Source organism: Primulina eburnea, chromosome 3, assembly GCF_022965805.1.
Source record: "Primulina eburnea isolate SZY01 chromosome 3, ASM2296580v1, whole genome shotgun sequence".
Classification (NCBI taxonomy): domain Eukaryota; kingdom Viridiplantae; phylum Streptophyta; class Magnoliopsida; order Lamiales; family Gesneriaceae; genus Primulina; species Primulina eburnea.
In genome coordinates this window covers 5,472,072-5,489,245 of record NC_133103.1, presented here as the reverse complement: position 1 = coordinate 5,489,245, position 17,174 = coordinate 5,472,072, and the positions used below count along the sequence as shown (strand labels likewise).

Genomic DNA, 17,174 nt, shown 5'->3' with positions numbered 1-17,174 from the left:
ATATTAATCACCGAATAAATAATTTAAATTTTTTATTATGAATAACATTTAAAATTCTATAGAAAATTTTTTTATTATGAATAACATTTAAAATTCTGCGACAAATATTGGGGGTGACTTCACTTCACTTTTTGGAGGTACTTACAAACTTCTGGAACTAAGTTAAATGGAGTATGCGACATATAATTGGAGTTTAAATAATATTGGCCTTATTGAAATGATATTATGATGATTATCTTTAATCCTGGAGCATTTGAAACTAGACTTAGATATGCGGCTTTTTATGGCAGTGTACATGTATTAGTTCTTATTCGCTACAAGGAAGAATTATTCAGGCGAAACTAGTTATAATCAACATAAAAATATCCACGAATATGTTGTTGGGGATACGGTGATTTGCATTATAGTACTAGTTTCTGTTGCTTTGCAGATAGTTTTAATAAAATATATTGTCTTGTAATGCTAATTCTTATATCCTTTTGGCTTGGGCATTCATTGGTTTCTTTATACATCTCTGGTTCCAGATATGACCACTTCATCAGAGGAGTTCTAAACTTATTCGTATATTCTTTTCGTAGTATGCATGTTTATGTATGGATTAAATTACTATGAAGTTAGAGTTATTGGAATCAAAAGTACCATTTTCGAAATAATGAAAATATATTGTCATAAAAATATATAGTAATTTATTTTATAGAAGGAGAAGCACTTAAATGTTCGTATACAATTTTCCCGAAAAGAGAAAAACATTTGGGGGATTATAATAGTATTTAATTTGAACAATTGAATTACTTTAGTAACACGTGGAGCTCGAATAAATTTATATTGGACTATCATATCTAAAGTGTACGTCTGTCCAACACGTGACCTTATCCAAACCCCTTTCAAACCCAACAAGCGCTAAGTGCTGGACTTCACTCTGCGTCAGCTCTTACGTATCATCATCTTATCCTTATATGTCCTCTCTTTGACGACAATCTTCGTCCAGAAATGAAGTATTCGTACCAACAGGCACTGTCTTGCTTCTTTATATTCTATTTTTTTGTATCAGCATGTCAAATTTCCAATGCTACGGCGGAACATTTCCGCGACGGCGCCAGCAGCATAGCATTTGCTACGGCGGGGAGACCAAGATACGCGTTTGACATCTACTCCCTCCGAATATCAGACCCATCGAAGGAACTCCGTCTCACGGATGGGAATTCCATCAATTTTAACGGCTATTTTGCATCAGTCTCAGCAGCGCTCCCTTTCTTGAAGAACTATTCCCTCCCGTCTGTTAACCTTGTGTACGTAACTGAACGCAACGGGTCGACGAGTTTATATCTGGATGCAGTCCATTTTTCTCCTTCGTTACGTGTGCAACCGCGATCCCTTCTGGGAGTTTCTACTCAGTTCAATCGAGTTCAGATACCCTTGGTGGGCGATGACAAGTTCAACGGCCTAGTTTCGATGAAGGACAGGCCGAGTTTAGTGGGTCAGAGTTTGGTTTACGTATCCACCCACGACAACCCGGGTAAGCCTCGTGCGAGTTGGGCCGCTGTTTACTCGACTCAGTTGACTACTGGGTCGACTCTTAGGCTGACGCCGAAAGGGGTGGCGGATTTCAGCCCCGCCGTGTCTCCATCGGGGGCCTGGACTGCGGTAGCGTCGTATGGGGAAGAGGGTTGGCATGGAGATATTCAAGAACTGGGTACGGATATTTATGTGTTCTCGACTCTTGATGGATCCAACAGGATCAAGGTAATTGAGCATGGAGGATGGCCGAGCTGGGCCGATGATTCGACTTTGTATTTTCACCGAAGGTGTGATGATGGGTGGTGGAGTGTTTTCAAGGCAGTTTTGACGGTGGAAAATGGTCGATTCCACTCCAAATCCACGGTGGCAGAGAGAATAACGCCACGGGGTTTGCACGCTTTCACTCCAGCTGCTTCTGTTGCAAACAAGAACTTCATTGCTGTGGCTACAAGAAGACCCGGATCCCAATATCGCCACATAGAGCTATTTGACGTTGTTTTGAGTGAGTTCATCGAGTTAACCTAGAACCATTACACCGAATGCCCATCACTTCAACCCGTTTATCTCACCCGACTCCGCACTGGTCGGGTACCACAAATGCAGGGGAACAACTAGTGGTGGCCGGACCAATGAGTTGCATGTTGAGAGTGTTGACAGTCCATTACCAAATATTTCCTTATTCCGTATAGGTGGATCATTTCCCTCGTTTTCACCGGATGGATTACGGATCGCTTACGTGAAAGCCCCGGGTGTTTATGTAATGAATAGTGATGGATCGGGTGCCCGAATGGTTTCTAGTCTATCCGCCTTTTCGACGGCTTGGGATTGGAAGAGGAAAGGAGTGGTGTACACGAGTGTTGGGCCTACGTTTGCTAGTGAAACCTCGAAAGTTGATATCATTTCTATCAATGTGGATGATGATGATCTGAGTTACAAAACCTTAACCATAGGTGGTGAAAACAATGCATTTCCCTCTGCCTCGCCCGATGGAAATGGGTCGTGTTCAGATCCGGTAGGTCGGGTCACAAGAACTTGTACATAATGGATGCTTTGGATGGAGAAAAAGGAGCTCTCCATAGGTTGACAGAAGGTCCATGGAGCGATACCATGTGTAATTGGTCACCTGATGGCGACTGGATCGCCTTCGCGTCGGATCGGGAGGATGCCGGTTCAGGTAGTTTCGAGTTGTTCAAGATTCATCCGAATGGGACAGGGCTGCAGAAGCTGATACAGAGCGGCTCGGGTGGAAGAACGAACCACCCATGGTTTAGTCCGAATGGGAAATACATTGCGTTCACATCAGATTATGCAGGTGTTTCAGCTGAACCAATATCGAACCCGCATCATTTCCAGCCGTACGGGGATATTTTTGTGATCAAATCAGATGGTTCAGGGATCCGTAGATTGACACACAACTCGTACGAGGATGGTACCCCGACCTGGGGGCCGAAAGCATCGGTAGTAGCTAATGTCGAGTTGTCTGATTCTGAATCATTGTGTTCGTTTGAGGATTGCCGATGGCTAAACATAAGCACCACGAAAAGTTTGGGTTCATCAAACAGGCAGTTTGCTGAGATTTAGGTTTTACATGTATTTTTTGGGTCATTTGTGAAAACTCTTGGTTTTATTTCGTACGATGTTGAATAAACTTTATAAATAAAAACTTGTCCCGGGTTTTATTTTTTTATTTTAAAATATCTATGCTTCCAACTATTTAATTAATGAGGGGATGATTATTTTTTTTGTTCTGTAATTTGTTTTTTTAATCATATTAACTGTGATTTTCCATTTTTAGTAAAAAAAAAATTTAATTTTTAATGTTAACAGTGCATTTGAATTTTTATACATATAACTTAGCATGTTTTTTTAAAAAAATTATTTTTTGTGTGCATTTTTAGTTGTGTAATTAATTTGAAGAAAACTTGGATTTTTTGAAGAAAACTTGAATATGTATCATGATTTTTTAAGAATATTATTTATAATGAAACACGACGAACTTCGATAAAAAAATACCTAAAATGTGAAAAGAAATCAATTATATGATTACAATTGAATTTATCGTTAACATGATAGAAAATAAAAATGATATTCAAGTTATAGAATTAAACATGTAAATTCATTTTTAACATGATAAAAATGAAAAAATACAAATTAGATAATGAATTTAAATGTAACTTTCCCTTTATAATGATACAACATCATATTGAACGGCACATAAAAAAATATTCAATTTAGTTGGATCATATGAACTCGTTCAAATATTTCATCCTCGAGCACTAAGCCTACAAAAAATAAATTTTTTTTAATGGTTCAAAAGTGAGAAAAGATAAAATTATATATAGAAAAAGGAAAAAAAAATTAGGAGCTCCTGATAGTTTTGTAAGGTGTTTAAGCATTTTTGTGCAGGTTCAATGTAAAAAAGAATTTGATACTATAAAAATAAATTATAAAAAGGGAAAAATAATAATAGAGTTCTTCATGATTGTCCGTTAATAATAAGAAATTAATTAAAAAATAAATACTATATATATTTATTTTTTGTAAAAATAAATAAAAAGACTAATATTTTTAGTTTTTGCTACTAAAATAGTACTAGAATTTTTATCCCTATCATTTAGAAACAATGGCATTATTAATACAATAAGGCTCCGTTTCGTATGTGTAATGAGATAAGTAAATGACTAGTAATTAGAATGATTGAAAAATGAGAGATATGTATTAAAAGTATGGTGAGATAAATAACATGATGTTTGGTATGATTTTAAAATGATGGATTAATTTTGTAAATTTTATTGTAATGATCAAAATGTCCCAAATGTTAATTAAATATATATTCTTAAATAATTGGATAGATAATTAAATATTATAATTATAACTTACATTATTAAAATTAATTTAATATATTTATTAGAAATAAATTTGGTAAATATATATTTATTTAATAATTAAAATAACAATAATATTTTGAATATTAATGTTAAATAAATTTTAATAATAATTACAGTATTATTGTATTTTTAAAATAATTATAAATATTTTTAAAATAATTTGATAGATGATTAAATATTTATAATTAAAATTACATTTAATAAAATTAATTTAATAAGTTATTAGAAATATAGTTGTAAAATATGTATTTAATTAATCATTAAAATACTAATAATATTTTGAATATTAATATTTTAGTGATAATTATAACATTATTGTTTTTTTTAAAATAATTATCAATATTTTTAAATAATTGAATAGCTAATTAAATATTTAGAATTATAATTTATATTTATTAAAAAATTAATATAAGTATATTTATTAGAAATATATTTGAAAATATTACGATAATCATAAACAAAATATATTAGAATTTAATAAATATTTATTTTCATAAAAGAATTAATTAACAAGATTACAAATTTATAAAAATTTAATTTAAAATAGATTTGTGTTCAATTTATTTTCTTTAAAATGATTGAAAATAATAAAAATATATGAAATTAGTTTATAAAAAAAATATAATAAAATTTAAATATTATATTAATTATTAAAGTTTCACTAATTTTAATTTTCATATTATACTGAAGAAGACAATTCAATGGTATTATGGTAAATATACAATTTTATCATGATCACTATTCAAGAATTATATATTATCACAGTTTTTGAGAGGGATATTTAATCACACAAATAACATAAATTGTTAGGACTTTCAATCATAATCAAGGGCCTGCAAACTAAATGAAAAATGAACCAAACATGAGATGAGGGATGATTATTTAATAATCATTCCATTATCATGACTATTAAACATAGCCTAATAATATTGTCGGGACGTTTATCAGTAAACCAAAAATTACAATTATTAATTTAAATACAATTTTATTTTCTTATATTAAGGACAGTAGAGTTACGTAATAAGTTACAAGTAGAAATGAGGGGTTGCACATAAGGCTCTTAAAACATTTTAATTATAGTATGTTTTTATTATTAATAAAAAAAACATTTTTTTATTTACATTTGCATTCAATTTTTTGTCTTGAATATCATTACAAAATCTTTAGTTTATTAGATTTAATAATGATTTTAGTACATTTCAGAGTTATATATACGAGAAAATTAAGATTATGGATAATAAACTTAAATTAAATACATAATAAAATTAATTAAAACATCATTATCGTGGTTCATAAATATAATGGATATGACCATCTTATTCGTACCATTGATGTGAAGAGAAATCCTTTTTTTAAGGGTTAATTTGGATACTGATCAAAATAATCTATCTTAGTTCGGCTCTGTCTCTTTTTAAATTTTGAATTAATTCGATTGTGCAAATCATTTTAGTTTAACTGATAATTTATTAATTTTAATTTTGATAATATTATTATTTTCCAATATTATTGTTAATTTTTAACATTATTACTATTATTATTAGTTTATTTCATAAGATTTATGATCATTTTTTTTTAAATATGTTCATTTTTTTATTAAAATAATAAAAATCATAATGCTTATATAAAAATGTTGGGCAAAAACTTATATGAGACGGTCTCACGCAGGGGCGGATTTAGTGTAGGGCGAGGGGGGGCCACGGCCTCCCAAAAAATTTTTAAAAAAATTTTTAGCGACGGTTATTGAGAAAACCGTCGCCATATAGCGACGGTTTGTGATAAAACCGTCGCAAAATAAACTAAGCGGCCCCCCAAAATATTCAAAAAAAATTTTTTAGCGACGGTTGTTACTAAAACCGTCGCAAAATCCGCGACGGTTTATTAAAACCGTCGCTATATAGCGACGGTTGTCAAGAAATCCGTCGCAAAATACGCCCAGTGGCCCCCCCAATTTCGGAATCCTAGATCCGCCCCTGGTCTCACGGGTCGTATGTGTGAGACGGATCTCTTATTTGGGTCATCCATGAAAAAGTATTATTTTTTATGCTAAGAGTATTACTTTTTGTTGTGAATATGGGTAGGGTTGACCCGTCTCACAGATTAAGATCCGTGAGACGGTCTCACATGAGACCCACTCAAAATGTTATAATAAGGGGGTGGGCTTCTGGAACAATTAAAAATCGGGGTCGGAATATGTGAACGGCCCCTCGTCTTATTACAATGTAATTGAGATAATATTTTAACGATCTATAGTTTTGGTCAATTCTCATTTCAGTCACTCAATTTGTTCATGTGTCGATTTAGGTCCAAAAGTTTACTGGATATAACCGGTGACGTTAATTTGACCGTAAAAAATTAATGGTTTGAACACATGAATTTCAAATATTTTATTTTGTCCTAAAATAAAACCCTAGAAATTCTTATTTTCATGATTCCTCCATTTGATTTGTGAAATAATTATGACAAAATTGAATTGATGGAATGAAAATAAGGGTTCATGGGATTTTAATTTCGAAGTGCCAAATATTGACGGTCGTGGAATATTTAGAGTCAATTTTAAACATTTAAGGACTAAATCGACACGTAAACAAATTGAGGGACTGAACTAGGAATGAACCCAAACTAAGGGACCTTTTCATTTTCCGTTTTTCAGATTATTTGATATTTTGGTAAATGTATTTATTATTTGTAATTGACGGTTCTCTATTCTTCAACCGATACAAATTATTTTTCTCCATGAATCTCGATTTTATGCATAACCAAAGACTAGAATTTTTAAGTACATTTCAATGTCGAATTGTTGCTTTACGTAAATCCTTGGAATTCATATCTCAGGTAATCCATACTCTCTTATTCAGTCGGTCCTATTTTTATTCTCTTTTGGTAATACTCAGTCTATTACGCGCATGGAACTGTGATTATAATTTAATTTCTCAAATGGATTTGGATTTGGATTTGGGATTTGTTCATGGTTAGATATTGATCACAATTTGTTTGATAAAATCCCATTTGAAGTATCGCCCATCTGCCAGAAGAACAATCGTAGGTGAACTTAATATTTCTTTGGGGTCATATCAGTCGTTTTCACTGAAGTAGTAGTAATAAATTATGCATTTTCAGAATTTTAACTTTGTTAATGGATTCAGTGGCTCTTATGTCCTTTAAAGTTTGCTTCTTTTCGAGTTTATCATACCAACTATTAATTGTTGTTGAGTTATTTTTGTCCCAATAACTCTTTATACATATTGTCTCCACAGTTTTACGAGACAGATGTCTTATTATTTTTCAAGATATATATGTATTGAGTTAACTGTCTCACAGATATAATGTATTAGATCGTATCACAAGAGACATACTCTATTTTTATATGTATCTTTTAGACTAGTTTTGACAGAGGTACATGCATTTGTCATTAAGTATACAGATGCTAAGATATGCCTCACTTTTATTTGTTTTAGTACTATTTTGTTGTTTATTTATTTTGTTAAGGCAATTATTATGTTGTGATAATTAAAATTTAAGATTAAAAGAACCAGATCATATTAGACCAAAGGAAAATCCCATTTTGAAAAATGTTACTCTGATTTGATGAGATTAGTTTCCAAACATTTCTTATTGGGATTTCTGTTTTAAGCAAAAAAGTTAATATTTCTTTAATTGTTTGCAGAAAAAATTGTTAGTGAGCAGTTCCTTGCCACTTATCAATGGGGAATGTTGTTGGCTCTTTTTCTTCCGGATTTGCTCAACTAGCAAACAAAATTTTGGGTCACCCGCTCGATTTCCTTGCTGGGAAAAACTGCGAGTAAGTAATGTTACTATCATAGTTCTTTCTTCGGCGATATTTTTTTGTAATTTAGAAATGTGCAAACTACATTTCATCATTTTTAGCAGTTTCAACGTATTATTCATCGGAATTTGGTGAATTATTTTGAGAAAAACTGATAAATTGCATTGGATGTAATTTTGAGTGCTTTTTTTTTTTTTTTTGCATTGAGCAGGAATGCATCACGAGTCTTTCGTATGTTCATCAGGATGTTTTTTTTAACTTCACATACATATATTTTGCAGTTCAGTATGTGGTTCAACATGGGATTTTGTCTGTTACATCGAAAACTTCTGTGTCACACACTTGCTCAAGTTGGTCATGGTTGCAACATTAGTTTATTTTGGTGAGTGAATTTAGGAATAAATTTTTTTTTCATTTCATAGTCACTAATCTTGTAAACGATTATAAAATTCTGTCTCTTTGACGAAAATGATAATGCAGTTCTCTTATTCTTCTATCTCTTATACAACTTGGGAATCTGCCAATGCATTTGCCACTCTATCTGTAGAATCATATGGGCTTGCTTTTCAACTTGTTTTTCGTCGTTGGATTTCTGTTGTACGTACTTATGTTTCAAGCTCAGTATCGTGAAGAGGAGACGACGAAGAAGGAGAGACATTGAAGAATCAGTAGAAACCAGTTCTAGTACTAGTGAAGGAGGGTATGAATTAGGTAAAACCTCTGTGTTGCAACATCCTAGGAATCTTGGCCGTAGGAGGTCGAGTTTTAGTATTAGGAGGAATTACAAAGATGAGCATTTGAGGCGGACTTTGAGGCCTAATAATCATCGTTCACGCCTAAGGGTTGCAAGGGATCATTCCCTTCATCTGCCTAGGAAAGAGAGTTTCAAGAATGGCGAATGCAGTATGAGCCCTCTTCACCGTCATATTCGGGTTACAAGGAGTTCAAGATTCACACGTAAGGGATCCATGCACAGAAGTGGGATTCACCATAGGAGAAGGTAAAGTTTTAGATTGTTGAAGGGATGGTTCGTAAATGAACTTTTGATATTGTTTATGAGATTCAATCAAGATATTCATTATTTATGACACAATTTTTAGAAATTTGAAAATGTTTAAAGTTTCCATCTGGATTGATTTAGAAATAATGGATGCACAAAGTCATGATATGTCTGTTCTGTGAGGCAGAATTGTGAAGAATCCACTCTACCCCATACATACCCTTTTGAAGTGAAAAGTATTTTGTAGTGAAAATTGAAAATTTGAGATGAGAAAAGAAGTGGGGCCTCGTACTTGAGATAAAATGGCCCACCAAAGTTAGCCCCCAATCGATTGAAGGAGCCCATCATCATTTATATGCACCATATTATCTATGTCTAAATGGTTGGATTGAAGTGACATGTCCTCCCAAAAAAATATCTAATTATGATGTCATGTCCCCTCCTTGCAAACAACCCCATTTCACGGTAGAGTAGATGTTACCTGTGAGGGTACTGCTCTCATAGGATCTCAGCCATTGATTTTACATGGTGATTAAATCTGGGTCTTTGATCACTTCATGGGGTGTATGTGTGTTTAAATCTGAGCCTTTGATCACTTCATGGGGCAGTGCCTCACAAGGTAGGGTGAAATAAACCCCATTTCACGGGCTAGCGCAAAATAGAGTTGACCACCCCTAATTAATAAGGCGACCTTTTTAAATTAACTTTAATATTCCAAAATTTTGAATGGTTTTCTGTAAAAATAAACGAATATAACAAAATAAGTGCATTTATACGGTAGATATGTGATTTTTTTTACTATCTGGATCTTCCCATTTTAGTTTTTTTTAATCATTTTTTGTCAAATATGATAAATTAGTCCCTACAATTACATATAATCATAAAATTAACTTAAAAATTCATATGAAACCATCTCATGAGATAAATTTATGAGACATATTTTTTTTAAATCTGATCTTTGAAAATTATTAATTTTTATGCAAAAACAATATTAATTTTTGCTCCAAGCATATATCAGGTCAACACGTCTAACATATATAGATATATCAAACCGTCTCATATGATATTTGCTCTAAAATTAACGGTGCTGGCTATATATATCTACGATTCTACAAGTCACCGTTCAGATATGGCAATGGGACGAGGCAAGTGCGAGTTTGATATCCCCATCCACATCCTCGAATTTCATATCCGCTCTGATCCCCACTTTTTCGAGCTCGGGAGACACTACGGGATCAACTTCTCATTCTTGTTTTATAAATATTAACAGGGCAAGACGAGGACAGATTCAGTGATTTTCTCAAATGAAAATTTATTATTATTAGTGATAATATTATTATAAACATTTAAAAAATATAATTATTATTATATTATGAATACTAATAATATTATTATTTTATTATTGATATTATTTTCGGGACGAGTTCGAGGATGATGATAGTAATCTCATACTCGTTTCGAACTACTTTCGGGATTTTAAAAATCCAGAACACAAATTTGCAAAAATCAAAGATGTCCATCTTCGTTTCGAATTTTCCCCATAGAACCCAAATATGTGAGGAAAGTCGCCGTCCCTATCACCGATAGCATTATAATTGTTCCATTTAATTTGATTTTCAGTATATTTATAAAATATTTTAATCTGATAGTCTGTAGTTCATTTCGTTAAAGACATTTGACCATAACCATCAACGATTGGATGAACATCATATCAACCTATCCATCATTTAGATGAATATCAATTCAAATATAATTTAATATTATTCATTAAACATTTTATATTATTTAATTATTATATGTTAGAAAATCCATAAGAATACCATGTATATTTTTCTGATTTCTAAAATAATTCCTCAAAACATAAAAAAAAAATACATTCATTGCCATCCATGTCAGGAATTATTAAAGTATTATATTTTTCATAATTTATAATATATAACTAAAATATCTTTAAAATACTTAAATCGAATTTAAAATAATGACTATATTGAAAAAAAAAACATAAAATAAATATATTTTTATTCTCCATTATATTTGAGAAAATATATAAAGTGAACTCATCGTGTTATCCAAAAAAAAAAATATTTCTCAAAGACTTAAACAAATCTTCAAAATTTAATATTATTTAACACCAAGGAGTATATTAACCATGTGTTGGGTAACTGACATATTGCACCCAATAAATATATATTTTTGACACTATATAATTTAAAATTATATTTTTGGCATGCAACACCCCTAAACACATAAATTTGGCACATGCACCTTAGATTAGATTTTTCCGTTATAAATGTTAGTGTCTTTTCGATGTATACATATTAAAATCTGTGTTAAATAATTTTTGCATGGAATTTAGATATTATATTAAAATTAAATAATTTAAAATTGATTTGTATAATATTTTATATTTTATGAAGGATACTCTCGTTTAAACATTCAAAAATATAGATAAAAATAAAAAAAAATATTTTATTAAGACAAGTTAGATACACATTCACTAAAATATGTTTTTTTATTAAATAAATGTAATTATCTGTTATTTTCGGTTTATCAAAAAATTCAATGACACCGAATTTAAATACCTTAAACTCATGAACTTTAATAATATACTAGTAAAATAAGTATACACATTGCATGTTATAATTATTTTTAATTTGATCAAACAATATTGAATAATAAGATTTTTTATTACGTAAAATATGAAATATAGAGTGATTTGAGAACTTTTTTAGTAAAATAAGAAAAATAATTATGAAATTAAATATTTCAGTGTACTTTGATGTAGTTATTCCATGAGTTTCATAATATAGTGCAAATTAATGTACTCATGAAAATTAACTCAATTGTGGGTTTTTTTTTTTTTTGGAACTATATTCTAAAACTAAACAATTTTTAAATCAAAACTTATCCAATAATTCATTTTCTTGAAAAAATTTATCACTCCCGTTGCTTTCACAGATCCCCACAACGACACACATCTCCATCAACATTTCTTCTTTTTTTCCGATTTCTCAGACTTTTCTTTTACTGACACTACTCCATTTTTTTCAGCAAACTGTGAGCCTAAGGAGGAAAAAGAAGAAAGCCAATCTTTTGCTGTTGGACGACCAAGATTTCACCTTCCTTTGTGTGTTTCTGCGGTCTGATTTTACTTTATTTCCAAATTCTACGAAGCCCTTGAATCCATTGGCTTCTCTTTCCAAATTTACTCCTTTACTGTGTCTAACCAATCACCGTAGATCCAATGTGAATCGTTAAGCTAACCATCTTAGTGTTATTGATAGCTGTACTATCTGCTCCGTTGCTAGTACATTCCCTTGTAGCTGGATAATTTCCGCGGAATTTTTTTTCCTTTTGCGAAAACTCGCTTGCTGGAACACTGGTTTTTTTCTTTTATGTTCTATGCTTCTTATGATTCTGTTTTGACATGGGGTGTAGTGGTTCTAAGGTGCAGGATCCGCTTGTAGTTCGCTGCCGTCAGCGGCGGGAACTTATACGCTCCGCCTCGAACTATCACTATGCACTCGCCGCTGCCCATCTTTCTTACTTCCGTTCACTCAAAGATGTCGGGGATGCTCTCCGTAAGTTTGTGGATGAAGATCTCATCACTGCGTCTATTTCCTCCTCTGTTTCATCGCCATCTTTGATTTTGCCACCAACTTCAAAGATGAAGAAAAACAACGTTGCTGACAAATTGCAGTTAAACGATAGCGAGGATGGGGACGAGTCTCATCTATATTTATCGGATTCTTCCTCTTCTTCTGATGTGAAAGAAGATAGGGCTTCCGAGTATTTTAAGCATCAGCATCGTCATCATTATGCGCTTGATTCTGATGATGAAGCCCATCAGCATCATACCCAACACGCGCAGGAGCACAGGGGAAAGGATTATTACTCATCTCATTATCCGCATGGTGGATTTAATGGGTATAAGCAGACTTTCGGGGATGGATTAACTAATGATCCCTACGTATACCCATATACTTATTCACACCCGCCCCATTCGTTTGGGGAGCCTTATATGGATCACTGGAACCAACCGGGAGTGCCGCCTCCGCCGCGGCCGTTGTATTTTTCAAGTAAATCGAATGCCTATTACATGAACAGGGCAGCTCCTGAGATGAAAACGGTAGTTCGGGAGCCTCTACCGGAACCGAGTTATGGTTACACGGACTCTTACTGGAATTCTCCAGCAGATGATGGTGGTCATTATGGTTATTTTACTTGGGGTTCAACCACAAGGATGAAGAATAATGATGGTTTGAAAGTGAGTCCGCAAAAGGAGGCGCCACCTCCGCCGTCACCTAAAGCATCCGGTTGGGATTTTTTTAACCCCTTTGATGTGTCTGATAATGGGTATCCGGGCTATTACTTGAGTGAGGGATTTGGGTACGAGTCAAATAATAACATCCCCGATTCAAGCGAACTGAGGGAGAGGGAGGGGATTCCTGATTTGGAGGAAGACACTGAGAATGTGGTGTCTAAAGAGTTTCTCAAGAGAATAACCAAAGCACGAAAGAATAAAGGTGCGAGCTTCGCTAGTTCTGTAGCACTGCCACCCGTAAAAAATCGAGATTCAAGCTCTGCACCATCAGGCAAAACTAAGGGCAGTTCAAGATCAGTGCCATTGGGTGAAAAGGAGGTTGGTTCAAGATCGATGCCATTGAGTAAAAGTGAGGGTGTTTCGAGATCAGTGCCATCTGGAAAAAGTAAGGGTAGTAGTTCTAGATTAGTGGCTCCATGGGGTAGTGAGAAATCATCAATGCCATCAACTAGCGAGGAAGGTGCTAAGCCCTCGATGCCATCGCCACCTCTGTTTATTGAAGAAAGTTTAAAATCATCAATGCCAACGTTAAACAAGAAGGGGACTTCTTCATGGGTAAACCTCTCCCCAAGTAATTCCACCAGTTTCACAGAGGGGCAGAGCAGCTCCGAAACTATTGTGTCGAAGAGTATGGATGAGGGTTCTGTGAGGAAGAAAGGGGTATCTTTTGAGGTGGAAGATATGTCAAACCAAGATGCTGATTCCTCCAAATTGAGCAGTGTAACTATATTGTCACCTCATGGCACTCGTGATTTGCACGACGTTGTGGCCGAAATCAGAGATGATTTTGAGATTGCTTCTAGTTTTGGAAAAGAGGTAGCCATTATGCTTGAGGTTGGGAAGCTGCCTCATCATTCTGGCCTTCTTAAAGGTGCGGCTTTCTGCTTCATATTTCGCTGCCAACATTCTAGGTTTAACCCTTATGAGATCTTTGTGAACTTATATGACTGTTTTCCATTGAAATATAGTGACAGCTGGAAAATTTGGAGTATCGTTATTATTACGACATTATGGTTCTGAACTCTTTGTCATTTTGTTTCTATAGTTATTGCCTCTTTCCTGTCCTATTTTCTGTGTCTTTATTGAGAACCTTTTCTGCATTGCTCCTTGATTTGTGTATCCACCTTATTGATCTATTTGACTTTTTAAATTGAGAAAAGGACCAGTGATCCTCTGGAAAGACTTATTTATTTTGAATTTTGTGCGTAGCTAACTTTCCTTGGTTTCGTATTTCAGTAATACTCTCCCGGGCATTATGCCATTCTACTTTGTCGCTGTCAGCTCAATCTGTAAAATTAGCTTCTAGATCAATTAAATTGGCCAAATCTTACTTTGAAGATGTTGGCGAGGATGAAAATGTGAATGCTTGTAATCTTTCGTCCACACTGGACAAGCTGTATGCTTGGGAGAGAAAGTTATACAAGGAAGTAAAGGTAAAATAGATTTATTATACCATACTGTTGTCCCATTCTTCTGTTCCTTTTTCATGATGTCTGTTCAAACCAACATGTGCATGCTAGCCTTTACAACAATTTTCAAGAGCCCAAATTGGACGCACATATGGCTCAGTCACTGCAACCTTGGCACAAGCCAAGGTTTAGTACTTCGATAACATCAAACAAGTCCTTAACCTTAGAACCCCCAACTTTGATGCACTTGAAAAAGCCCATGACGTATTAACCACGCCTTGAAAGCAGAAATGAGAAATTAAAGGTGAAATGCAATATGATAAATTGTTGATTTTCGCTAATAAACTATTGACTGCAATTGTAGTTCTATAGTTTGTAAGGTAAATAATCGGTTATATTTGTCTTAGGATGCCTCAATTTATTTAACAAGGCGAAACTCTCGTGGCTCGCTGCCTCGCCATGTGCTTTATGACCAGGCTTTATGATACCCACACAAAAATATATTTGGATGGGCTTTTGGCTTTGCAGGGTTGTCAAAGTAGCTCATTGATCTAAATTGGACTTACTGCATTATGCTCTCAATAGTTATTTTTGTGTCCCTATATCAAAGTTCATTATTAGTTCTACCTCAGTTCCGTCTTGCTTAGTTCTGGTGAGTTATTACTTTCTTTAGGAAGAAGAAAGACTCCGAGTGTCATACGAGAAGCAATGCAAGAGGCTAAAAATCTTAGATGAAGGAGGTGCTGAGTCTAGCAAGCTTGAGGCTGCTCAAGCGTCTATCAGTAAATTATTGACTAGACTTGAAGTTAGTATTAAAACCATTGATGCCATTTCAAGCCGGATACACAAGTTGCGAGATGAAGAACTGCAACCCCAGGTTGCTGCTTTAGTTCACGGGTACAGAACATATTTCTGTTTTGTGTTCTTGAACATTGTTTTTATAATGTCAATTGTTTAATCCTGTTCTATTGAATCAATGGTGTCACGACCTGTAGGCTGATCAGAATGTGGAAGGCAATGCTCAAGTGCCATCAGAAGCAGTTTCAATCTATCGTGGATAGTAAAATGAGAAAGCTTAAAGCTAACACTGGTCTCAAAAACGATTCCAGCTCGAGGGCCACCACGGAGCTTGAAAGGGAGCTTCGTTTATGGTGTGAACGTTTTATCGATTGGATTGCCTTTCAAAAATCCTACATTGAATCCTTGAATGGGTGGCTTCTTCAGTGTGTTCAATACGTACCGGAAGAAACTCCTGATGGAACCTTTCCCTATTCCCCTGGTCAGCTTGGAGCTCCTCCCATTTTTATAGTCTGCAATGATTGGCACCAAGCAATGGAATCCATCTCCGAGGCAAGGGTGACAAATGCCATCAATACCCTTGTAACAAGCCTAAGACAACTCGAAGAAAAACAAGATGAGGAGGGGCGACAAAGGCTTAAAGCAGAATATCTTTCGAAAGATATTGAGAAACATCTCAGATCACATCGCTTGACAATGTCAGAGAAAACCAGGCTGCCTCTAGTTCCATCAGATAAATTTGATGATCAGAAAGTGGACTTGGATTCAATGAGACGTAGATTGGCCGAAGAGAGAATAAAGCACAAGGATGCTAAGAAATTAGTTCATGATGCAGCTTCTAGTAGTTTACAAGGAGGCCTTGTTCCCATTTTCAAGGCATTGGAGAACTTCACGTCTGATGCTTTGAAATTACACGAACATGTCAGGTTAAAGCATCCTGGGCCGTGAATAATCGGATCAGTAATTTAGCAGGCAAGAGGACATGTAATATTATTTTCAAGTTGTTGTGGCAGCGAATATATCATAATTTTGTAGTTAGCTAGATTTGAGGCAACATAGATTGATGGAGGGTGTAACCATCACAATTTGTGAAGTGCTAGTAAAGAGAGGTTCACTTCTTTCAAATACAAAAGAGATGAGGAAGGGTTCCATCATTTGCTGCCACACCCTTTGAATGCCATGACCGGTTATATTTTGTACAGAGATTCATTTATTTATTGATCGAATAATATTGTTTGCGATTGGGGGGCTGCACTGCAGTGAACCATCGACTAAAAATGATAGGTTCTTGCAATATTCCAGATTATCTTTCTGTGAAATGTCCCATTGTCTAGTTTCAAGGGAGTTATGATTTTCTTGAGCTCAGAGCTTAAAAAATTTCATAAGCTTGCAAGTTGATTTGCAAGATCAAAACAAATTCCAAGCTGTACTTTTTAGAATTTAATAATGTAAA

The 17,174-nt window shown here is 34.1% G+C and overlaps 2 protein-coding genes and 1 pseudogene across 3 annotated transcripts; all 3 read left to right on the top strand.

Annotated features, from left to right (window-relative positions):
- Positions 1-719: 719 nt before the first annotated feature.
- Positions 720-3,202, top strand: LOC140825691 (uncharacterized; annotated as a pseudogene).
- Positions 3,203-7,094: 3,892 nt separating this feature from the next.
- LOC140828080 (uncharacterized) lies at positions 7,095-9,478 on the top strand. 2 transcript variants are annotated; one of them, XM_073191059.1, is made up of 5 exons: positions 7,095-7,238; positions 7,380-7,445; positions 8,071-8,205; positions 8,472-8,572; positions 8,671-9,478. In XM_073191059.1, exons 3-5 carry the CDS (start codon positions 8,108-8,110, stop codon positions 9,192-9,194), a joined length of 723 nt encoding a protein of 240 aa, XP_073047160.1. In that variant the 5' UTR covers positions 7,095-7,238; positions 7,380-7,445; positions 8,071-8,107; the 3' UTR covers positions 9,195-9,478. The 2 variants fall into 2 exon arrangements, with proteins under 2 accessions (XP_073047160.1, XP_073047159.1); XM_073191058.1 differs by lacking the exon at positions 7,380-7,445 and having other exon boundaries at positions 8,671-9,476.
- A 2,693-nt stretch (positions 9,479-12,171) lies between these two features.
- LOC140825689 (uncharacterized) lies at positions 12,172-16,960 on the top strand. Its single transcript, XM_073187600.1, has 4 exons — positions 12,172-14,385; positions 14,751-14,947; positions 15,597-15,820; positions 15,919-16,960. The coding sequence occupies exons 1-4, from the start codon at positions 12,618-12,620 to the stop codon at positions 16,667-16,669; spliced, it is 2,940 nt and encodes a 979-aa protein (XP_073043701.1). The 5' UTR covers positions 12,172-12,617; the 3' UTR covers positions 16,670-16,960.
- Positions 16,961-17,174: the final 214 nt, after the last annotated feature.